We start from the raw sequence: 25374 nt of genomic DNA on the forward strand, positions 1-25374 counted from the left end.
GTTCTACTGCAGTGTCCTTAAATATCCTCAGTGCTTGAGCAAAGGCGTATGAGTTTATTTAAGGAATATGAGAGAATTTGGATTTGGTGACCTTTTTCAGTCAGACTCTGATGGAGCTTCATCATCGCTTCTGAAAGAGATGATTTGACCTTTATCAGGAATTAAACCTAATTGACCCTGAAGAAGAGTCCTGAGAACCTACTTCTTTCAGAGTAATTATGAGCATGCAGAAAGTGATAGCAGCACCCTTTCTTTTTTTAATTGGAATGATGTACTTTACCCAAATATCTGCGGATTCTCACCATTATTAAAACAGGCTGAAGTGAAAGAAGATTCAAGTAGTTGCAAAAACACATTTTTCACCATAAACCAGTTTTTGTCTTCTATTGTCTTTACAGTTAAAGTGCTTCCCAGTGGAAACCAGATGGGGGTAACCAGCATGCTTATTTACACAAATAACTTAAAGCATGCATGTAAAGGAAAAAGCAGTCTGTGGCACATCCACTGCTGTGCAGGACCATGCTTTGCAGCCAAAGATCCATTAGTTCCCCTATGACAAGGTTACAAGACTCCTACAGCAGTGAAATCCTGTTTCCTCTCAGTTTTCTAGACCTAGATATGAGGTAAAGCAGCTGCTTCTGCAAAGGCATTCTTGGGGGAGGAAAGTGAAATCCACAATAGGTACATTCAACCAAAGCAGATGATTTCCTCTTCCTCTGCTGCACACAGGCACTTTGCTTGCTTGGTTCAAGTCTGTAGCCCTTAATAAACCCTTGAGTTTTTGTGTGGTTAGCTTTAATTCACAGTTCTCCTTTTTTATTTGTATGTATTTCCTTCATCTCAGTAAGCAACAAGCTGCATTAGTCCTTTCTGTGTACACAGATTTATAGTCTGTTGCTGAAGCACTGTCCTTTGCTTCTAGGGATCAAATGGCAGAAGCACGCAGTGGAGCTCGGGACCCCCTTTCTCTTCAGACTGCACTGGGTTGTTCAGCACAGGTTGATGCAGGGCTGTTCTTTGGGTGAGGGATCAATCCCACTCTGAGTACTTTCGTGCTGTGTCTGAAAACTGCAGCTCAGTGTAACGCTTTTAACTTTGTAATGAAGGGTTACCCTTTTTTAACAGTGAAGAAACAAAGGCAGAGAGGCTTAGGGATGCAGATTGATGGGATTTTGCAGCAGCTGAATGTGATTTAACTGCGATCAATTTATAGTTTACAGTAATCCATCAGGTTATGAACCGCAGGGGCTGCGGGCTGGATAAGCTGTACTTGGAGCAGTAAATTGCAGCAGAAGGGCGGGAGGAGCGGCTGGTAGCTCAGTTGGCTGCTGTAAACTGACAGATCACAGATGCAGAGTGGTAAGGACACACCTCTGCATCATGCAGTGCTGAGGCTCACAGAGCTCCGTGGGGAACACAGCCGGTACCACAGCACCCACAGCATCTGTGTGTGTGGCTGCTGCAGTGCCCCAGAAGCATGCACCCGTTTTCCTGCCAGTTTTGCCTCATCTCTCAGGAAGGCCTCTGCAGCAGCCAGCTCAAACTGAGGACCCCAACCCCCCCCCCAGGGGGCTGCCAGCATCACCGCTGCAGCCGCTGCTGATGCTGCCCCCCGAGAGTCCTGCACTGCTGCTTTGTGCCTCTCCAGTGCTGCTGCTCCTCAGACATTGTGCGTCCTGCCATTCTGCAGGTGCTTGTTCTGCCCGGAGCTTGGCAGGAGCTTTGGTGAGATAGCTCCTTGACAGTCCTGTAATTTCAATCTCATGTACTTCTAGATGCACTTTTTCTGGGAGCTGTGCTTCCACAGCACTCGCTAAATCGTTTGGAAAGACTACATATGCCTGAGGAACAAAATGCAGCAGGAAACGTCAGCAGCATGTCTAAATAAACATCTCTGTCTCTCTTACCAGAGCGTTTAGCAGCTCTGCTGGCAGATGTTTCTATAAAATGTTAAACACTGTGCTTCCCAAACCTCCAAAACGTCTGTAACCCTGCTGGTTGGGAAGGACAGCTGAGGGGAAGGTATGAGAGAACAGGAGTGCCCAGAAGGGCTGGTGGTTCTTCAGAAACTCCACATCAAACTGGGTCCTGGGAACTGCTGTCTCACTGATAACACCACTGTAAAATGCTGTTCTTACTGAGGTGCACTGCTGTTGCTGCACAGAATTAAAATAGGCAGGAGGGGCTGCTTTACAGCAGGTTGGGCCTTGTGCTTGTCGTGGTGCGAGCTGAATTTATCAGGAGATCACACATGCAGCTGAGCCTGAGCAATGTGCGGCAGATATAATCTGCTATCTACCAACTTGTGGACATGCAGGACTGGAATAGAACTTAGTGTTGTTTGTCCCCCTTATATGCCCCACATCTCTTAAAATGCTACTTGATTTCTTAATTATTTTTGTTTTGGTGTGATGTGGGGCGAAGAGGCTTTGTCTGTATTTTACAGTTCCCCTTCTCCCAGGTCAGTCACAGCCATGCTGAAGGCATTCTGTGGCCTGAAGCAGGATGGGGCAATTAGCGCCTTAATTCTCATCAGAATCCATGTAACCCTTTGTTCTGGCCTTGGTGTAAGATTCCAAAGCTCCTGACTCCTTGAAGTTTGACCTATGAAGCGTAAGGCCATTTTTATAAGAGCTTGTTCCTCTTTGCTGTCTGTAGTCACTTATTTATTTGTACACCTAAACTGTTGTAGTTCAGCAAAAAGAAAATTGTCATTTCGTTGTGGTTTGTAATAGAAATAATTGGGATTGGTACGTAATGAATGTCCAGAATTTTAACACGCACACGGTTTTCATGATGAGCTTGTAAGGGAACTGAAGACAAGGATAACAGGTTTTCCTGCTGGTGTCTTTGAGGAGATATAATAACTGTGCAGCCTGTAGCTCTGCTTGGTGTCTTCAAAGATGTGTTCCAGCCTCCATGGCTCTGAAATTTTGACAGGTCAGGGAGGAGAAATTCCCTCTGTTCGTGTATTGACAGTTCCTTGTGTTTCCCTTAGATTTCTGATGCAGCTCTTCAGTATGCCACGAGGTGTAAAGCATTAACGGTGTGGGAGATGTATGGCTGTGGGACCCAAATCAATGAGAGGACCTGGGGGGACGGAGAGCTGAGAGATCCCTCTGAACTCGTTTATTTAGGGAACTTTAGATTTCAACCTCGGTGTCTTTAAATCTGAAGCAGAATGATTTGGGAAGCCTTCAATCAGATTCCTGGGGATGCTTTCCTCCCAAATGACAGCTACACATCTTAAGTCTTAATCCCCCCACCTTGACACAGCTGGGCTTTTGGTGTTGAATGGGCCTTCCCATTGGCTCTGTATTGTGGTCGTACCAAGCTAAACATGCCTTCCTTTGTCTTCTGGCTTTGGTGTGCTGACCTTCAGTGAGAAGACAAAGTGGATAGGTGGGTATGTTTTAAAATGCAATAACTGTTTTGTCAGGTTCTTCGGTGATCCCTGGTTTTTTTTTTTGAGTTGACGTAAATTGAGTTCATGCTTGTTCTCTCTTTTCCACCCCGTGATTCTCCATATCTCAGTGGAGTTAACATCTGAACAGAAGCAGATAGGTGAATGCAGAATGGGATGTTAGCTGCCCAATGAGACATTCCACTTGCTGTCCCTGACAGCTGGCTAGCCATGGTGTTACTGAGCTGTTCACATTTTCTTAATGCCAAATCATCAAACCACTCTTCAGGTGCTAGAAACTGAATTTGAAGAGTCTGTGTCCTGCATCCTGGTAGCGGGAGAGGAGGAAGGAGTGGCCTGTGCTGTAGCTGAGAGGCCAAGCTTTAAGAAGCTGTAAGCTGTGGAATAACATGTTGGTTTTGACCGCTGGGAGAGCGTCATGCAAGACTGAATGTAAAAACAGAGGTGGAAAAATCAGAGTTCTGAATGTAGGGATTGGCTTTTGAGCAGGAAAGGAAATGTGATATGCTCTGCTTCGACTCTACACCAGGAAAACCATTTTGTTTATTTTTGTGGCATTGGTGACAGTTTCTACAAACAAAATAAGTGTTTACCTGGCTCTCGTGTACAAGCAGCTCTCAGCCCGTGGTGCCCTGCAGTCACTTAACCTGGTGTCACTCGCAGGACGCAGAGCTGGAACGCCTGAACTGCTGTACTGATGTCATCACATCTGGCAGCCAGGAGCCTCTCCTGCCCCTGTGTGTCCAGGCATGCTGGCCAGATGGCACTGGCTTTGGGTGCCATCCAGAGCAGCGCCTTAGCAAGGCCAGGCTGTGTGTCAGCTTTCAGAAGCCAAGAAGAGCTGCCAGTTCCACTCTTTTCCGTCCAAGAAAACGTCTGATAGCTCCTCCAGCATTATTAAGCCCTTTGTGGTGTCAGAAGGAGGGTTCTGTCCTTTGGCTGTTGGTTCTCTTGGACCACGGTGTGGTCACAACCTAGGACAAGTACGTTCTCACCCAGAATTTACCAGAGGACTTAAGGTTAGTTTGGGGCAAGTTGCTTTGCATTTGTTCATTCCTCATCCTGTAAAATGGGGGCACTGGGGTTAGCAATTGCAATGGGAATTGGGCTTTGCTAATCAGCAGTGCTTGTGACGTGCTTCTGTGGCTCTTTGGTCTGGAAAGTTCTTTGTATCCTAACACTGAGAGAGATGCGCTGCAGCTGTTAGCGTTAGCTGATCTTGTGAGCACCGTAAAACAACTTTTTTAACCAGGTATCTGAGATATGGTCACACTGAGAATTGGTGTCAGAGCCCAGAAGAGAGTTCAGGAGATGTTCATGCTACCATACCAGCCAGAGTTGTTGGGCAGTGTGTGCAACTCCGGCTGTGTCAGCTTTCCTGTTTATCTACAGAAGGAGGAGGTTCTGGTGGAAGTGTCTGCTGGGATGTGACTTACTAAGAGCTGTGGGACAGAGTAATGATGAGAAGCCCTGCTGCTGTGCTGGAATGTGTCTGGTTTCATCCGTTCATCTGTTCTTCTCATGTGGGCAGGTTTTTAGTTCCTGCCAGAGGGCAGGGCCCACCTGGACGAGGAGATGCTGTGTGCCACATCTATGCTCCTGGCTCCATGGTGCTGCCATGGCAAAGGCTGGGCAGCTCACAAGAGGCCGAGTGCTGCCCTCAGAACCATGAGTTGTGAGATGCACAGTGGCTCTCATCTAATTGGAATGGGTTGGCAGTGATGGAAGTTGCTGCTTCGTGTCACATTCGAATTCCCTGTTGCACTTGGAAGTGATGAGCTAGCATCAATTAGAAGCATTGCAGGGCTGGCCCTCTCTGCAGCTTCTGACTGGCAGGGCGTTGTTCAGGGACCTGCAAACCGGCCCTGGGTTCTGCTCTGAGGAAGCAGAAGTGCAGGCAGAGGTTTCTGGCTCTGAGAATGAAGCAATGGGCAAGAGCAGAGCTGGCTTAGCTGGAGCAGCAGCACGTGTGCTGGGCACCCAGCGGTGCGGTGGTGGCCAGGTGCTGCTTTGTTTGCGTGACTCACAAGTCAGTGGTGATGGCACAAGAGAGAGGAGCAGCTTGGCCATGTTAATAGAATAACCTTTCTGGCCTCTCTTTCTAAACTGTTGATCTCTTTATAAAAGGAGGATTTGTCTTGCTGTTCTAATAAGAGTTGTAAAATAATATATGTGTAATTAGAATTTAATAATGATTTGTCTGACTGGTTCTCCCGCGTAAGCTGGTTCAAGTGGTTGTGTAACCTTTGCATTGTGTTCATTATCTAATGTTGAAATAACAGCTGGAAGTTGAGAGACTGACATGCAGTTTTAAAATTACAGAGCTTGAAATTGCTGCTGTCTGTAAACATATGAAAATCTATTAATGACCTTTGAGCTCTGCGACTGAAAAATGTTTTGTAAGATAGAATACATCAGAATTGCCCGTTACTGTACTGCGCGTTTCCCTTTTCTCAGCGATTGCTTGGGATATAAATGAGCGCCCTGCTCCTGACACAGATATCGGAATATTTGAACTGTTCTCCGGAGCCCTGAGGATACATGGAAACATTTGGTTGCTGATTGTTTGTTCTAGCGAACCAGTTATAGATTAGCTGCCCACGGGCACGTGGTGCTCAGCCGCTCGGCGCAGGAGAACATCGCTGCTGGCCAGACTGACAGCTGCAGAGCCCTGCTGCAGAATGCACTTCTGCAGAGATGTGTTTGGGGAAGAGCGAGGATGGTGAGAGCAGCACAGATGCACGGTGCTGGACTTCCCATTAGTGTATGTGACATTTCAGCAAGGCATTTCTCTCATGCTGGAAGTCGCCTCACTCAGAGATTTCCCATTAGGTTGAAGTGATGTACCACGGGCAGCTGTTTCTTGAGATGGCTGGCTTCTGTGTAGTTCTTATTGTTGGATCATTTATATTTCCTCTCATTTGTTTCCCAGCCAAAAGAAACTACCAGAGGACTAATTACTTAATATGCACTCTAGACCTCATGGCAGCTGAACTGCAAATTGTTGCCTACCACTGAGGGCAACTGCAGCATTGGTAAAAATGCCTCTGGTGTCATAGTGTTTGAAGACGAATTAATTTCTCGTGTGGCACAGGGGATTCCTGATGTGGCTGCATTTTCTTCTGCAGACTCACCCGTACAGAGGAGCTGGCTAATGTGCAGTTGTGAGCATTCATCTCCCTCAGTGCAGCGTGTTGGCTTTGTGCAAGCAGTGTCCAGCAACAGTTCAGGCTGAGCTACAGCCAGAGGTGCTCATTGCTCTGCTCTGCTGGGCACAGAGGGATGGCACCTGGGTGCAGCTGGAGGGGAGCAGTGCTGGCACTGCTGATGAGTGCTCAGCAAGTCCTGCTGCCCGGCTTTCTGATTTGCAGAAGGCGAAATACCAAAATAGTTGTTATTTTAGTTTAATTTTAGAGAGCCAGAGTTTCATGTCCATCAATGACAGATAGGTTGGAGGTGCCTTTTACTCAGTGGTGACTTCTTGTTTTTTTTCTGACTAGTTTAGCTGAAAATTGGTACTGGCAATGCATCTAGCTTCTATACTAGTCTGTGCTGATAGATCCCTAATGCCTTTTCCCATGGCAGCTCAGTGATGGCTGCTGCAGTTGGGGTAGCACTGCCTTTCTGAAGGGCTGGAAATGAGTGATGAAAAACCACATCTGGTGTCAGCAAGGAGCGGCTGCCTTGAGTCCTGATTCTGTCACTCTGTGGGAGCGGCTGGAATTTGATACGGTGCCTGTTTCAGTAATCCAGGGAAAGGGGGAATTAATTCAGATTAAGTGTTTATGTGGTGCTCTTTAAACAAGCTTCTGATTACTGCCTGGCAGCAGTGTGGCCCCAGCAGTGCCACTGAGTGTTCCCCAAAACACTGCACCTGCATTGCACGTCTGACCTTGCTGCTTGCTGGGTAGCTCTGGGAAGTTGGGAGCGATGTCCTCCAATTGCCTTTCTTTAAAACTGCAGAGGTGCTGCCATCCTAATGCTGCCCTGCCTGGAGAATGCTCACCCAGGTGGCTGCAGTCTGCAGGAGCAGCACTTCCCCCTGCCATTGCTCTGCACTGTTCCCACTCGCAGTGCAGCTGCTATCAGCTGAACCTGGGTGCTGCCAGATAAGCATGAGCTGTTTTCCAGATCTTTCACGTGCTGCACAAACCAGGCTGACCGAGCGGGCAGCCCTGGCTGAAAGCAGCTTCAGCCCAAACACGTCATGCTGTGTGCACCGGGCAGGCTGCCCTTGTGGTGCTTGCAGTGCTCCTGCAGGCTGGGCCCACAGAAAGCCTCATTTCATCTACCTGCAAATGGTGCCCCAGCTCTCCCTCCATCATTTAAGCTCCCTTGCTCTCTGACACACTTTCTACTGACGGTAATTCTGCGAGAACTTGGCGGGCATTTACTGCCATCACCGGAGGAAATACTGATGGCTTAAAATGGGATCATTTCCTCTCTGATGGACAGCAAACACCTGTGGGAGTTTTAATAGCTGTCTGTTAGCAGGTAGTGAGGAAGATGTGTGCAATTCTCTGCAGGGAAGCACCTGCAGGCTCCAGAGAGGGGATTGGAGGAAGGAGCAAAGCAGCAGCTTGCTTCCTGGGGAGCTGCCGAGTGGCAGAACGGTGCCAGTGCTTTATCTGTTCCCTGGGGGAGATGCTGGAGGAAGGTTTTTACCAAAAAGGCGGTCAGCCATATGCTCGCACTGAGGCAAGTTTCCTTGGCTGTTTACGTAAGGCATTTGCTGTATGCCTTCTTTCTTTTACTGTCCCCTACGTTACTGCTAAACACTGTTCTGCAAGAAAAAGAGAGGCCAGAGGTCTGCAAAAGGACTGTGGGTTGAAATGCATTTCAAGTAGAGTGGCACTGACATTCCTTCTTGCACTTTTTGGTGGCACTGCCTCAGGGTAATGTCTGCCCGAGGCAGCACTGCTTGGAGCCTGCCCAGCCTCGCAGCAAAGGGCTCTCTGTTCCCACAGGACAGCAGGGAGCAGTCAGTCACTGGGCAGTGCCTGCAGCTCGCTCTTCGGCTCTTTGCAGGTGACAGGAGTGCAGCCTCTGCTAATAAATTTGGCTGTTTCGATTACACTGAGTTTATTGGTTCACGCGCTTTTATTTTAAAGTTAAATTGTGTATCATAAACCTGCAAACCGGTGGCAGCTTCAAATGTCTTAACATTTCCAAAGCTGCATTGTCAAAAAGCCATCTTACTCCAGAGCTCAGTGCTTGACAGGGTCAGAGCAAGTGTGATGCATTTTAAAAAGCATGCCCCAAACTCATCTGCAATATGTCAGCTAGGAAAGGAGAATTGCAGTCTAAGGTTAAACAAGCAAGGATTTCATTTGCAATCATTTTAATTGATATTGATTGTATTGCTTGAATGCGGGGTCAAAGCAAGAGAGTTACTTCCAGCCAAGACTTTTTTTGCCTAAAAAAAAAAAAAAAAAAGCTAAAAAAAAAAAAAAAAAAAAAAGCTTCAGTGGCACAGGTTGAAAGGCCTGGGGTTTGGGTTGTGCCTTAGTGGAGCTTGCGGGGGGCCAAGAGGCAGGAAAGTAAAACACATGAGGGTGTGCTGAGTTACAGGAACAGTGCAAGCTTCCCCTCTGCGAAAGCACCACTTGTGACTTCTGCCTGCAATCAGTGTCATTTCCATCAGCTTAGTGTTCCTCTGTGGCAGTGACCACTTCTTCCCATCCTACATCTCTGTTTTCTCCTTGCTCACTGCACTGCATTTGCCTGTTGGCTGCTCCTCTTCTGTGCTGGTCCCAGAATCATTTCTCTCTAAAGTTCATTTCTTTCCTTACTCTCTGATATACATCTCCAACATTATCTTTCCTTCTGAATTACTGTCTCTTGTGTCACCTCTGTGTAATGAAATGAACAGCAGGTATTTCATGGCAGAGGTCCTGGCTGCATCTGCACAGTGCTTTTTCTGCTCAGAAGACACAAGAGAATCAAATCGGCACTGGCTTCTGTGTTGCTGTTCTATAAACTGGATATAAGGTCAATAGGAATATTTAAAAATTAACCTAATTAAAAGAAAATCTGTTTCAGCTTGTCTCTGAGCCAGGATCACTCCCTGGGGTATTTGACAAAACCTCCTGCTAATTGCAGGATGAAGGTAATGTAAGGATAGGTGGTGCTCAGGTCCTCAGGGGCCTTTCTGCTGCGCTTCTGCTGAGAGCAGGGGGAGGCAGAAGTGGAACAAGAGGGTCAATTTTAGGGATGGTACTTCCCTTCTATTTCCATTGCATGGAAGTGGATGTTTTATGTTCTCCAGCTTAAGGAGTAAGTGCTGGAATGAGCAGCCTGTGAGAGAGGAGCTCTAGGCTGTTCCCCTGCTGGGAAATCAGCCCGTATAATCTTTTGAAATCAGCAGAGACAGTTTGGCAGCAGTGCAGTGTCACCACCAGCCCTTGGCTGCTGCTCTGAGCCGTGCAGTGTCCGACAGGCTTGGTTTTGCACTGGGGCTGCAGTCTGCCTGGTGCTGGAGGGCTGAAGCAAGCTGTTTTAGCAGTGCTAGGAGTTATTCTCGTCCTCTGCACCCCAGAGCAGCACGCTTGAGGTTTTTCTTCTAGCTGTGTGGTTTTGCATTTTTTTGGGGTCCTTGAAGTGCTCCTTCTCTGTGAAAGGCACTTAGGAGCCAGGCCTCCCCCTGTGCTCTCCTTGCTCTCTGTGAGCTGTGCGGGCTGGGAGGATTAGGGCACAGAGCGGGCATGCAGGGTGCCTGCAGCCAGAGGGCTCCCCGAGGGCTGCCGCCTGCTTCCTGATCAAACGGATGACATGGACACCACTGTGCAGAAATTGCTTGTCGTGGCATTTCAGGGGTAAGGATAACCTCATTCCAAACCCATGGCCGTGCACCTGCATTATTCATAGCTTTATTTATCATTTGAGGCCTGTGCACTGAGCGTCTTTGGAGAGTGCAGCCGTGCAGGCAGCAGGAATGGGCCTTTTGGGAAGGAGCGGTCCTTGTGATGGAGGATGCCACCAGATTCACTGCAGAGGTGCGATGCGCACCTTTAGCTTGGGCCAAAATAGTGGTAAAGAAGCATTTACTAATATTTGATGCTAGTAAAATTCTGTTGCAAGGTCTGTTTAGCAGAGTGGGGCTGCCAGCCTGCCCCAAGGCACGCCAGTGCATCTCCACAGCCGCTGCTGTGAGAGTGTTCTGGGTAGCACAGAAAACAGCCCTGCTGACACCCTCCCCACCTCCAGCAGCTGCGAGCTCTGTGTTCTGCATCCCCAGCAGAAGTGAAGTCCTGAGAGCCGCATCCTCTGCTGGAGCGTGGAGGAATAGAGCCATGGGGTAAGCTTGTCACAGGGCAGGGAACTTTGCCTGCTGCCTGTACATGCTGTAGAGCCTGGGGAGCTTCCTGAGCTTCCCGGTCGCCAGGGCCTGGCTCTTCCTTCAGGTCTGCTTAGAAAGTTTTGGAGGTTTGAGGATACAAGTGCTGCTGTAAGGGAAGGCCCTGAGTGTGCTCACATAATTAATTCTAATGGTAGCTCAGTGGTGAGGCAATGCTGCAGCTCAAAGAAAAATGGGGATAAAAAGCCAAGTGTTTAAGTAGAAATTTTGTATGTGTCAGGAAAGGGGAAAATGCAGCTTTCTTGACTAGCTGTGCAGGAAAGTGAACGTCCTGAAACCTGCAGTGAACGTGCTGTGGGTAGCACAGAGGGAAGGTCCTCAGTAAGGCATTCCCAGGGCTCGGGTCCCCATGTGAAGCCAGGCAGAGCCTCAATGCCATAATTCCTGGTGCCTTCAGGTGGTGGCATTCCCTTAGAGCCGCTCCTTTCCCCCACACTGGTGCCTATGTCCTCCCATGCAGCATCTCTGTGCTCACTGTCACACTACAGCTGCAGCTGGCTTTGTCAAGAAATGCGTGCTTTTGGTGACTTCTGTTTCTAATGTTTTGCTGAGTGTCAGTTAGCAGATGTCATTTCCATTGCACCAGTTTCTGATTAGTTACTAAAGCTTAGCATTTTGATTTCTATCTCTGCTGCTTCCCAGCAAATAGGATGACGTGACCTTCTTGAAGTAGCATCAAACTGCTGCTGTAGAATGTTATCTCTGAGCTAGAAACCAAAGTGAGCAACTAAACACTAATTTGTATTCTTCATTTCATCATTTGCAGCGAATAATGCCAGATAATCCTTTTCTTTGCTCTTTCACTAGTTATGGATTTGGCAAGCTGAGCTGTATTGTTCTGAGGCAGTGCTACTTATTTTAATTTGGGGGTGGAGGTGGGAGGTGATGTCTTTGTTTTTTTGCAGTATGTAAGAGGAGCTTGGCAGCCCCACAGTGCATCTCTGTGCGGGGTCTGTGGGGATTCCATATTGCTCTTTCACAGCAGTGAAGGTATGTGAGTTGTGCTGTGCGCTCCATTCATAAGGGATACAAATGCTGCTGATGTGACTGAGGCAGAAGTGAGGGACGAGGCATTTAGGAGTATTTCTGTGGCTGAGGTTGGCATGTTTTAGCATGGTTAGCAGTGCCTTTTGAGGTGTTCCCTAATCTGATACAGTTAGGTTGCATAAAAACGTTAATTGGGCTAGAGAGTCACCAAAGTCTTCCAGAAAGCTTAATTTGATGCAGCAGTCAAGGCGTGGGGAAAAACGTAAGTGGCTGTAATGAACTACTGCCTCAGCCATTGGCTTCTTGTTTCTTATGCTCTTTCCGTACTGTGTGTTTGGAGGGAGGACGGGCCGTCACAGCCAGGGTTGTGCTTTCAGTTCTCTAGGATGGCAGGGACAGCAGCAGGAATACCCTGGTCTGACCTCGCCTCCCAGCATTAGTCAATGTGACGTGGCAGAGCAGCTCTCAGCTTGTGCCTAGCTGTACGCTGCGGTTCTGATTCATGGCAGGCACGGAACGCTTGGAGGTATTTGGCTACTGTGATTTGTGCAGATTTCATTGATCTCGGCTCTCTGATTGAACGCGTGTTGGCTTTCAAAGTGCGTTTCCCCATGTGAGTGCTGCTGTGAACCAGAGACCATCAGGCCCAAGGGGGGTCTGATACGTTCCTTTCTGAGATCAGACAAAACAGTACAACTCAGAACTCTGTTCAGATGAATGGAGTTAAATGCTTTTCTTCAGGATGCTGGTTTGTTTAGGTGCTGTTGACATATGGTTCCTGAATTAATCTGACGCAAACTCATTTTCATAACCAGTTCCAGCATCTCTGAAATTAATCAAACACATAGCCTGGAGAGTGTTCATCTTAATCTAATCTAAAATTACTGTTTGCATTGTGCATGCCTAATTATTCATCTTAAGTCATCTCTGGAAAGAATGTGGTGTCTTGTCTGTGTTTTTATTTAATATTTATATTGCTGAATGCTTAAAAGTAGTCTTAAAGAATTAAGGGCTTACTGTATTCTTTTTCCTTTACAGAAGGACATGTCGCTAAAGCCTCAGGAGCGGAAAGAAAAATGGGAGAGGCATCCAGGCAAGAAACCTAGAGAATCTGAAAACTGCGTGTCTGCTGAGCCAAGTGAAAATGGCCACAATAACGATGCGGGGAGCTCAGAGAGAGAGGCAGAAAGAGGCAAAGAACGCGTGAAGAAGAAACTCCCGCTGAAGCTAACCAAGCAGGTAGGGGAGGTACTTCTCATCTGAAGTGACTGCGTGGTGCTGTTGGCCGCTGAGGTGCTGCCCTGTTCCTAGGCTGGGTGTTAATGTAGCTGCACTGCTGAAAATGTCTCACAAGATTGCTGGAAAGTGGGAATAGTCAGTGTTGCAGGCAGGTTTCATAAACTGAAATGGAAGGCCAGGTGTTCTGAGTAATGCGGGAAGGAAGGAGCAGAGCTCCCTTGTATCCTTAGAGAACATGCGTTAGTTTGCACTGTGAGTTTGTGGCTCTCAGGCAGATCACGGCCTCCTTTGGATAGTCCTGCTGGTGAATGTGCTCCTGGAGTTGCAAACGTGGATGTCTCCATCTCATTTGTTAAGTTCATGTGCCCCCAAAGGAGTGTGCTGAGAAGGGAACATCCAAGTATTTCAGAAGTTGGAAATCAGTTTGGAGGAAGTTGTGCTTTAAGGAATCTTTGTGCCCTTCTAAACTACGGTAGAGCATTAATTCATTCAGAGTTGTGACACTGGAGAGGATGATTCTAGTGATGTCCATCAGGGCAGTTTGTAGCAGACCAGGCAGCAGCAAAGGAGAGGCTCTGTGCTTAGCAGGCTGCTTAGTGCTTGCTGCTGCTCAGCGTGGAGATCTGCTGGTGACTCAGTGCTCATTCATCAGTTTGAAATGCACAAGGCACAGCAGCCACCATTTGTGAGCACCTTCCAGGTGTCCGTTAGCACAGTGCCGGATGGTGGCTGGTGGGAAGATTGGTGTATTTGAACCTCCAGCTCTTGTTCCAAGCTGAAAAGTATACTATGACAAAAGAACTATTTTCAATTCTTCACGATGCAGTGAAGTGCACCTTCTGCTCCATGATACTGGCTCTGTAAGTGTGCCAAACAACAGAAGATGGAATTCACCATATTATTGGAAGTATTTTCTTTCCAAAGGCTTTTGATATTTTAGGATCTGAAGGGATCAATAAGGTCCTGTAACACAACCCTCGGTGTAACCTCTCCACACTTGCAGTCATTTGTGCTTACATCACAAGATGCTCCTTCAGAAGGGCTCAGTGTGTTTTACATTAGAAGCTCTGTGGGTCTTCTTACAGCCCCACTCTTCTAGTAGCTCATTGTTCTCATTATATTTGAACTTCTTCATTTTAATTTAAAGAAAAATAATGGAAATAATTTACAGCAAATGACTTCTGTCCATATGTTACTACTTCTCTGCTTGGAAACAGGTAGCAAATCATGTGATCAGGCATTTCTAGTAAAATACTTGCCAGGTTTATTTTCGTTTTAACTCCCCAAAATGGTACCAAATGTTTTGTTTTTATAATTGCCTCTGTATATATAGCTGAAATAGATCAGGTTTCTTGTTTGCTCTTGCTAGTAGTCAAGTGATTGGGTTTCAGTTCCCCCCTCTAGTTACAGGTGCAATGGCTTTGTGCACAAATACACAGTCTGTGCAAATTAAAATTACTTTTTATAGGGGTAAATAGATGCTCAGTCTTTCAGTGAAACTAAAACGTGCAACTGAGATCCTTTCTTGACATCAAAACCTGGAAGTGGTAAGCCTGCATTTCCCCAGAAAGCATCTGATACAAAATATTTAGAAGCAATAATGCTTTACTGTATTCTTAACTGCTTCTTAGACTGGGGTTGCAATACTGTACTTCATTAGTTCCTCTGCTTTCTGCCTTGTGAAGCTCTTGTGTCAAGTTTTTTTATTTATTGATGTGAAGAAGCCCCCACCATGTCTGTCACCCCTTGCAAAGTGCAGATAAAGCTAGCTGCTGATCAGTGCTTGTTCCTGGAGGAACCCTACAGATTGTCACGTGGATGCAGCTGGGTGTGAGTGTGGAGACCAGGAGCACTGCAGGAGGTCATTAGTTCTTGATTGCCTTCAAAATCTCTGCAGCGTGAAGGCCTGGCTTCAGTAAATGCTCCTCTGTGAAGGGTTAGGGTTGTTCCCTCCAGTCAAAACTCACGCTGCAGCAAGTTCAGTGCAGCTTAGCTGTCTGTAATGGATGTCTGGGGGCAAGGTCTTCTTGGAGTCTGGGTGAGCCTCACTGCTGCACGAGAGGAAAGGGCTGTTAGTATGGAGAGCTTCTGCATGGAATACATAACTGAGGCTCGGTAGTTGTGGCCACTAGGGATGTTGTGATGCTGCCTTTCCTACCTCTGGGGCAGGAGGCTTTGGCACGCTGGCCAGGTTCCCGTTTCTGCAATTATATTCTGCAGCCTTAGTTGACCAAATATTTGGATGCTTTATATTTCTGCTCTGAGAAATGAGCACACTGCCATGGGTATGGCTGGCAGGTGTTTCTTCTGGCTAGCATTGGGCTGCCATGGGTGGAGGGAGCAGGCGTTGGCTGCCTCATCCGCTGGTCCCTGAATTCATCTCGCTTTCATCCATGGCTTAACCTTTTCTTTGGTCTCCTGGTGGTTTAAGTGTCGAACCCCCAAAAGAACAAGAAGTTTGCACAAAGACTATAAAATAAAACCTGTGATGATTCACTCAATAATACACTGCACATCTTTCAACAAGTCACACTTTGAATTTGTCTTTTGTTGCAAACGAAGCTTTTGGAAATAGCTCATATTATGCTAGCTGATATTGTTGTGGAATCCAGACAAGTTTTCAGGCCTGTAAGGCTGCTGGAAGTAGCAGCAACATCCAAGGTAGACAAACTAAGGTATTCTTAGTTCAAACTAATTATGCAAATGATATAGGGAACTTAAATGTATTTTAAATAACCACAGCTTCACACCTAGGATTCTGGCATTTCCTGCCAAACTGTCTAGACAAATTGGCTGTAATACAGAGTTTTCTGGAAGTTGGGGGTGATTTTTGCATCTCAGGGTTATTAAACATAGCTTTGTAACTAATTTGAAAAGCTTACTGTAATTAATGCTAATTATATTGAGACATTGCTTGGAAATTACTGATCAATTTGCAGCTTTCCTTATACTCTCATCACTTCTTTTCACAATTCAACAGAATTGTCATCCTTTCTGAGCAGCCTCTAATAAATCAAATTGGGCATTATAATTACAGCGCTCTGCTAATCCGTGTACAGAGGTGCAAAGTGGTAAGCTGCTTTGAGTGCCAGGTTGTCTGCTTTGTTTAGAAAATTAGATTAATACTTCACTCCTTCTGACAAAACATCCGGATTCCTGTTTGCTTCTGAATATTCGGTTCTCTGTACCTCAGGCTACAGGGAGAGAACTGCAGGAGCTGGTCTGTCCTCCCAGCCTCCTGCTCAGCTGCACGTGGGAATCTCATCCCCCTGTTCCTGCTCCAGCCAAGTGGAGGGAACAGAGGGAGTTCCAAATAGCTGTAGGTCTTTGGGGCAGATGTCGGGATTTGGGTCTGTTCTCATCCTCTTTGCTTGGAAAGGTGCTGACTGCAGCTGCTGCCGTCTGACAGAAGGCAACCAAACCGCTCGAGCTGCGAGGTGGGGTCATATTTTCTGGTGTTATGCTGAGTTGCTCTTCCAGTTTTCAGAGAGCCATCCTTTGACTTCGTGCATCTTTCATTGAGCCTTAGCTGTGCTGCGTTGCTCTCTTCGGTGTTGAGTTCATGTTTGGAGTCGCTGATAGGTCTGCACATAGAACAGGGATTTCTCCCCAAGTTCAGGACCTGTAGGCATTTTGTGTGCTGCCTGAAAGTGGGCTGGTCTCCTTCTGAACAGAGTCAGTGCTGGCGGGGAGGAGTTGCTGATGCTTCAAGTGAGCTGTGGTTAGTCAGCCTGGGAGCCTCACTGCGTACTGAATGTGTTTAGATGTTAAATGTGGTTGGAATAACACTCTGTTCTGCAAATAGTCATTTGTCATGAAGATGACTGTCTTACACCTCCTCCTTCCTTTTCTCACCCACTGTTTAGGTCACCCAGGATGAGAAGAGTCTCAAAGAAGCAGATGAGAACAGGGTTCTGTAGCACATATTTCGTGTTTATAAATAGCTTGCTGGGCTGGGAGCATGGGAGGAAAGGACACGGCAGCTAATGCTGTCACGTTGCTTCGGAGGTGTGACATCTCTGTGATGTCCTAGGGGAAGGGAAGGCAGAGCTAATTCCTGTGTCTCATTCACTCCCCAGCCTTCGTCATTCTGCTGACTGTTATTGATGATTAATGTGTAATGTTGGACTGGAACCACTAAATGACATTAACATGTTTGATTACCTACTCGCATGCTTTTTCTGTGGTGCTTATCAGCTCGTTATCTGACATTTGTTGATGAATATAACACCCCCAGAAGAACATTGCGTCAGGTTAGTGCTAATTGGAGCTTAAGGTTGTGTTCCATCCCAGGTTCCATGTCCAGGTGAAAGCAGCCAATCTTCAAACCAGTTGAGTACCTTTGGCCCCGTATTGTGTGGTGGTGTGGAAGGGCTGTGGGACTCTCTTCCCAAGTCAGAGAGAAGCAGTCTGGAACTTGCTGGGCTAACAGAATGATCCCATTGGCATCATGCTGCTTGTGCTGATGGGCAGTAGGAGCTTGTAGCTGCTTGATTTCTATTTGCATGTTTCCAGATGATGATAAACTGTAACTCTAGAACAATAATGTGTTTTTTAAAGCCTTGGTGGGCTGGAGGCAGTGTTTGTGGGAGTCTGGAGACCAAAAGGTGCACTTCTCAGCCCAGGCTCAGCAGCCAGGTAGGAGGAGTCCAAACACAGCCTCTGGGTCTGGAGAGGTGGGGGTTCCTGTCCCTCACGGCTCAGTGCAGTGTTCAGAAGCTGAATGGCGTCTGAATGGGTCCAAATATAACAGCGTCTTACTCTCTTACCTGAAGTGTCTCAAGCTGTTAAAAGCAACCAATTCTAGAGAGGTAACTGGGGGGGAAAAAAACCTTGCCTTTCATGTGGGTTTGGGGGATTGGTTTGGTTTGCGCTTTTTTGGTGCTTGCGTTTCCCTGCTTTTGAATGCTGAAATTATACAAACCGGTTTCTTTTTGCTTCTAATTGCTGTTACCCTTTTTGTTAGCAGGTATTATTTAAATGTTCTTTGAATCTAAACAACAAAGTGCAAGGGAAAAATAAAAAACAAAACACATCCATTTTCTTTTAATCAGGAAAACGCTTCATGCATTGCTTGAAAGCGGCATCCATTTCTACTTTTGTAAGCACGAGACTTTGCAGTTAGAACATACAAGCTCTGAAGCATTTAGCTTTAAGCGTGTTTGTGTTGGCTGGGAGGTTGGGCTGGTGGGGCTCTGCTTCAGCCTCCGCCGGGCGCAGAGCAGGCTGCACGCCTGCCCCAGCACCTGCTGCACCCCCAGCACTCCGCTGACTTCAAAGCTCCTAATGAGGCTGCAGTGCCCGAGGCCTGCCTGGGGGGGTCGGAGCAGGGCCCTGTTCCTGAGCAGGGCTGCAGGGCAGGCGCAGATGGCCTTCCCCTGCTCCTGTGCACTAATCTGCCCGCGCTGAGCCTGCACAGCTGCCCGGGAAACCGCTGGGGAGGCACTGCGCAAAGTACTGCAATGGCATACAGTGTTTAGTCATTAGGTTTGCTAATCCAGGGCCTAAAATCAGCCTCATTTCAGTCGATAGCAGTCTGTTTGCACTGTCAGGAACTAATTTAAAAATCTGCTTTAAGTCCTGGTTAGGCACTTGGTGTTCTGTTTGCTGCATTGAAGTACAAGGGGAGCAGTGGGCATAGCACAACAGGGGCAGGAGGAAAATCCTCTGTAAATAAATAGAGGGTGGTTATGTCCCGAGTGAAACCCTGCTGTTAGCAAGAAGCACTGTTGTTTTGGCTAAATGTATCCAGGAATTCACAGCCATTCCTGAAGTCAATGCAAAGCCCACTTTGCTACAGGAGAGCCTGGTGGTGTTGGCTGAACTCTTGGCTCAGTGGTCCTTCAAAGTGCCACATGGAGTGCAGAAATGTGTTGGTCAGAGCTGTGATGGAGGTACCTTGCTGATCACTGGGTCACAGGTAGTTTTTGCGATGTGCAGATCTCTGTAACACTGTTTCAGGCGCAGGGCAGTGCCACAGAACTCCTGAAAGCTGCACCTTTGCTTAAGCTCAAAAATATGTATTGAAGCCCTACATAAATTGAGGAGATAACATTTATTGAAGGTGTGAGGGGAGATCCTACTGATTCTAGAACAAAACTGAAGTGTAACTTCTCTGCCTACAGTTAGTTGGCTGAGAGTGACCTCAGGTAGGTCGTGTTGCTCAAATGCAGCTCAGACTTTGGGCAGTATGAGGGGAAGCAAAGCCACCTGGCTCCTCTCGAAGCAGCTGTGAGTGAGTCTCTTTACAGTGGCTCCTTTGGAAAGGAAGAAATAAAAAGAAAATTTCATCACTAACAACTTGGGTGGCATCAGACTATAAAAAAGGTTGTTGGTGGTCATTGGTGACATTGTTGTAAAAGAAGAGCTAAATGGTTTGTAATTTAGAGAAGGGAATTTAATTAGATGAAGTAATTTACAAGAAGCTATAACCACTCGTATCTTTTCCTCTGTTGAATGTAATTGGCTGACACAATGCACAAAGTCCCCTTTCTTTATCTTTCTTCCCTCTTCTCAGTCCTCTTTTTTGGTATGATGTATTTGTCATTGGGGAAGAGAGGGACCACCACTCAGAGTGCTGCAGTTGTATCTTGTGGTTGGAGCAGTGGAAAAGAGCAGAGGGGTCTTTGGTGCCCTGTCCATGGCTCGTCACGCTGCGTGAAGGAGCCCAGAGCCCCAGCTCTGGGGCAGAGCAGGCAGGAGGCTTCTCTGCTCTGTGCCTTTGTGTCATGGGTGGGCACGGCCCAGGCATCCCACGAGCTGTGGAGTCCTTGTGCTGGCTGTCACGGAGCTGCTGCGGAGGGGGCTCAGGCACGAGCAGCTGGAGCATCACGGCCTTTTTATGCGTTGTTTTTCTGGTTTGGGCAAGAAGCATGCAAAAAGTTGTTCCATCATGATTTAGCCACCAACCGCCTGACGTTTTAGCTAGTTTGATGTGAGAGTTTGGCATCTGTTACCTATGTCTATCTTGCATTCCTAGGCATACTCCAACTGTCTGCAATAAAGCCCAGTCTCTGGGCATCAGCGGGCAGGGGTTTGGGTCCTTGCTTTGTGATCATCCTGCGATTTTGGGGATGCTCAAATATGTGTGTGAGAACCAAGCACAGCCAATGCGGAATGTGCCCGTGCTTGCTGTTGGCTGTGGTATCCAGTCGTGCAGGAGGCAGCATTACAACAGCCACAGCAGGGCTGCTTGGGGGCTGCTGGGCTGTGCTGTGGTGCTGGCCCAGTTCTCCTGGCCGGCCGCAGGGAGCTCGCGTCCCATCAGCAGCCTCAGGCAGCGTTACCGCATCCCTCAGCCTCTCTTTGCCATGTGGGTTCTTAAGGAGCTCATTTTCATGCTTCTGCCTGCTGGGTGGTTTGCACGACTGCTGAGAATGTGCACAGCTTGAGCAAACACGCCTTTGGTTTGGAGACGTCGCTTAGGTAACATAAGTGCTTGCTCTTTTTTCCTTAGGCCTTCAAGCAAGGTTACTGGTAGCTGTTCAGGTCAATGGCATTGCAGTTATTTGGTGAAGTCAATATGTGGAACCTGGGCTATTTTCTCCAGTACTGCATCTAAAAAATCAAAGAATTCAATAAAGCCAGCGGAGGTTTGTGATAGATGTAAAGCTCTCCCAAGCCTGCGGGATGCGGGGTCCTAAGGGGCACACAGGCATGTGTGTACTTTTTGAGCTCAAGCGGAAGTGTGCCATGTCTGTAGGTTTTTTCAGGCATTAGCACTGTACATTGATTCTCAGTTTGTTTTTTTTTTTTTCCTGAAGTTGAGCCTTGAAATCAATTTATTAAAGAAAAAAAGTACAGCAAGGAGAATACATCAACTTTTAGGAATTAGACAAATTATTACTGTTAAATGCAAAATTGTTCCCCTCCCAGCCCTGGTGGCTTCCTCTCTTTTCTGGTTCCTTGCGTTTGGAGTTGTTCAGGTTACAAAGCCAAGTATTACTTGGGTGGCTGCTGGATTCTGAGGGCTTGTGTTTAATGTTAGTTATGTAAATACATGCAGATCATTTAATTTAAAAACGAATCTTTTGGCTTCACATTTCCCTCCACATCTCACTGTCTTCCAGTAAAAGGCTTTGATTTAGGCACTAGGGAAAGGTGCACAGGCAAGATTCTTCCTTCGGCTGCTGCAAATCCGGTGCAAGTTAGCATTTAAGACAGTAATGGCTTTCATATTGCACTCTCTGATGTCTGCTACAGCATTTCATGCTCATTGTCATCCAATAGTAAGAACAAGCAAAAAGCTTTTCCAAGGGAAACCTTAACCACTGGAATAATGTTAATAAAGAATCCAAGGGCAGAGTAAGGGATGGAGCAGGGGCACAGTGCTGAGCCCCTTCTGGTGCTGCAGTGTGGCACCTCCCGGCTGGCGGTGCTGGGTCTCAGCAAGCTCTTTCTGCTCCTTCTCGAAACTTCTTTGTGATTGTAGGACAGCATTTTGTGGCTCGACGTGGCGTTATTGGCTGTAGTGTCAATCAGAGGTATCTGTTGGAGTTTGTCCTTTAGCATGGGAGATGGCGATGGTTCAGCTGGGCAGATGGATCTGCTCTGAAGAGCATTTGCAGCTTTAATTTAGGAGGAAAAAATGCTTTCTGAACATATTATACACTGACACTGCTTTGTTATGAGCTGATAGAGGTGAGTGAGGGTGGCGTGAAGGAACACAGCCATATTACAAATGTTACCTGAATTGAGTTTTTTAACTTGTATCTCATTTGTACATTACTTTTCTTCCTGGTGCATACTGCCAAAACCAATCGTGTAGAAGTAAAGAAGTTATTCTTTGCTTACATCACGGCAAATAATCCGTAAAACAGAGCATGGAGTCTGTATCCACAAAACCCAAACCCTGTTCCCAGCAGCTGAACCCAGCACTCCCCCAGCACGTGTCCTTGCTGAGGAATGACCTCTGCCAGTGGGCCGCGGTGGCCTGATGGCTGCATGCCATTTCTTGTTGCTTCCCCATTTCCATCTCTTGTTTCCTTGCGACTGCCTCATTTTGTTCATAAAGCAGCTCGTAATTGAGTGTTTGACAAAGAAGTGTTTACAAGCTGTGTTTCTTGTGCATAGCTGCCTAGCTGAGGGGAATAACAATTTGGGTCTGAATTTCAGCCCTTCTTTGTCAGTGCCGTGCCATCGGCGGTGGCGGTGCCGTCTCTGCTTAAAGGGAAAGGAGGACTGAGGTTGGGGTTTGATGTGGGCACTGGGGATGCATTTGTGCAAAGCAGCTCTTGACTGCTTCTGCTGGGCCACGCATTGTTTTGTGCCCTTGTGCCAGCATTGGTTTTGGACACCACCGAGGTGTGCGCTCATGTAAACGTGTGCCAACTTTGGGGTTTTTAGAATGGAGCCTGTGTGTTCACATGGGTCTTTAGTGCAGTCAGGTGAAACAAAGTGACTGGGGCTCTGTTGGGGTTTGAGCCTTCTCTTCTCCAGCTGTTGTGTGACATAAGCTGTCCTCGTTGGTACGGCCGGAGTTCTGTCAGCATGGGTTGGAGCCTATGGTGTTATCGCAACAAAAGCCTTGTTTAGCTGTCCCTCGGGAGGAGCAGGGCTGTGGGATCAAGCTTTGAGTTTGGACTAAATTTTGAGTCTGCGAATGATGCCAGCTGGGCAGGGTGTGGAGGAACAGAAACAGTGAAGTTATGCGTGGGTAAGGAACAGCTCGGCCTTCATTTGGAGCCATTACAGCCACTTGCAAAGGGCACTCTGACTTCTGGGGCGATCTCTTAAAGGTGCTGCTTGCCCCGTGTTTGCAGGAGTTCCCAGCTTTCATCCCAGCTGCTGGTTGCACGATGGCAGAACCAGTGGGAGCACCTCAGAGTTGGCATCGCTGCCTGTCAGTGCTGTGACTGCGGCGAGGTGCTGAATTGTTCGAGCCTTGGTTAAAGAACACCAAGCAGCACCCACAGCGTGAGTCTTTGGTTTGTCTCCAAACAAAACAGCTCTGCAGGTGTTCCATTAAGACATCTTTGCTGTCCCCTTGGCCTTATTCTGAATCATCTCTATGCAGCAAGTAGCTGGTTCAGACAGGGCGTGCTTTTATATAACCATACAAACGCCAGCTCTTCTGTTAGCCCTTTGCTGCCCAATGTTCCCCCCTGCTTACCTAGCTTGTGGAAAGCAGAGGGGGAAGAAAAATGTATTTGTGGTAGCTTTTTTCTTTTCTTTTACCCCATAACTTCCAGTGAAGCGAAGGAACAACGGGATCCATCCCTGCCCCAGCCAGTCCATCCCAGCAGCACCAGGGCCTCCAGTAAATGGATCTGGGGACACGTGTGATCCTGTAGGGCTGCTCGTTAGAGGATGTTGTTAGGGGCATGTGACAGCAGATGTAATAAATAAAGAGTCCCAGAGAAAAAGGAGAAAAAAAAGTAGGTTGTGTGGTTTTTTTGTTTTTTTTCCCCTGTGTTCTTTAGTGGGAAGTGAAGTGTCTGACAGCCTTGGGACGCCTCACATAGGTGTAAGCCTCAGGCAAAGCCACAGGCAGAAGGGTTGCAGAATAAGTTGTATGGGATCTTGACAAACACCTGGTTGCTATTGTTTATTGAAACTGAGAGCACTGTGAAGAATTGGGTTTATGAAAGGGTTATTTCAGTTGGAAAATGGAAAAAAAAAAAAAGAAATAATAATAGGAGATGTCGAGAAAGGAGCAGTGCTGTAGCTCCTGGAGGCTTCTTGCACGTTGTTTGCTCTGCCTTTAGCTGCGAGGGAAGCATTCCAGCATGCTTGTTGTTTGGTCCCAAGCTGCCTGGGACAGCAGCTGCTGGGTGTCTGTGGGGCTTCTGTGCTGCAGGGTTGGGCTGGGGACTGAAGTCAGAACGCAGGGGGATGCGTGGAAGTTGGTTGGCCAGAGCCAGCTTTGAGAAAACGTACTCTGCTGTTCATAACTTGAAAGCACACAAAAAGAAACCCAACAAAAGTGTTCTGATAAGGAACTACCACCATGAGCATTCAGGCAGCTGAGAACCTAAATCCCAGAGATTTCTTGCTCCTTTGTCACGTAGGTATTTACGTAAATCCCAATAACTGGTCTTCCTTTATCTCCATTTTTCTGTTTGGTGCCTCTTACAAGAACAAATGGGTTCCTTTAACAGATTTCTGCAAGTAAATGTGCAAGCTTTTGCAAGATGTACGCTGTGCTCCACGAATGGGAAGCGGGACATAATTTCTAATCATTGGAGAGATTTCCTCGTGTGCCATTATCGGAGGGTTATGTATTTATTTTGGCAAGCTGTCTTTAACTCGCCTTGGTAATAACAGGAATTTCTACTGCTTCAACTGTATTCATTTCCAGAAGCAGAAAAGGGCGACTTTTTGCACTGTTCAGCAGCCCATGTGCTTTGCATGGATCAGGTATTTCCTGCAGTTTGAAGACCTATTGAGATGTATCTGCTAACATGGCTCAGTGTGGAAAGGTTTATTAGTCCTTAAATGAAACAAAGGCTGTTAATACAGATACACAAATGAGAGCCCTTAGTTAACTCCCTTATTGTTAAAGTAAGCTTTAACAATAGTTTGTGCTGAAGGAATTAGGATGTAGTCAATAAAATTCCATCTTCTCCTTATTTCTGAGGTAGAAAAAAGGTGTTTCCAATATTAATTATATATACTAAAAGAAAAAACTGGACATGATACAGCCTTCACTATGAGAAGCTGGCTTTCATCTGGTACAACTCCATAAGGAATTAATTTGTTTGATAATTTTGTCTCTGAATTGAATAGGAATCTTAATCTCTAGCATAATGGTAGGTACTGTTGTGAGATCTTTGTTTTTTTCCTCCTGTTTCCAGATTGTAATTTTAAGCCCTATGTTACTCTTTCTTCACAAAATAACTCATTCAGAGAGTGGAGGCTCAGCCCTATTCTCCTTCACAATGCTAATTGGTAGATTTGTTGAGGTTTGAAGGATGTATTCTGCCAAATGTGGCCACTCTCGCTGGCAGGGACAAAAATCCCTTAGCAGTTTCCAAGACCTTGCGCTGGGGTCTGGGCATCCTCCAGTAACTGAAGCCAGCAAACCTTGCAGAAAGCTCCGGCATCCGCTGGAGGTGATCTAACAGTGGCATTCAGCAGCATGCTGTGGTGGGGCTAGGTGTGAGTGCTGAGGAGGTTTCTCAGTTCAAACCTAGGGAGGGATCCTGGCAGCTAACTCATCGGGCCTGTTTTCTAGCCTAACCATTTTCTTAACGATAAAGCCTCCAGAGGTCTTCCAGGGGTGAAGAGCCAGTTAGAAATACTAAGCATATAATTTTGTGGCTTTCTGTCTTTAGTAGCTGGCTTCTCAGGAAGTTGATCTTCTTCGGAAGATCTACTTCTGTATGCCTGAGGAAGCACTCAGGTACCCATTGCTCTGAAGCAGCCC

At 47.0% G+C, this 25374-nt stretch overlaps 1 protein-coding gene across 20 annotated transcripts in view; it reads left to right on the plus strand.

The window, feature by feature from the left end:
• Window positions 1-25374, plus strand: part of FBRSL1 (fibrosin like 1) — a 417331-nt gene that overhangs the window by 94565 nt on the left and 297392 nt on the right. For all 20 annotated transcript variants that reach the window (XM_048964519.1, XM_048964530.1, XM_048964514.1 and 17 more), the window contains exon 2: window positions 12807-13007. In XM_048964519.1, coding sequence (XP_048820476.1) covers window positions 12807-13007 — 201 coding nt within the window. The remainder of the gene's footprint in view (window positions 1-12806; window positions 13008-25374) is intronic.

This window comes from Lagopus muta, chromosome 17, assembly GCF_023343835.1.
Source record: "Lagopus muta isolate bLagMut1 chromosome 17, bLagMut1 primary, whole genome shotgun sequence".
Taxonomy (NCBI): Eukaryota; Metazoa; Chordata; class Aves; order Galliformes; family Phasianidae; genus Lagopus; species Lagopus muta.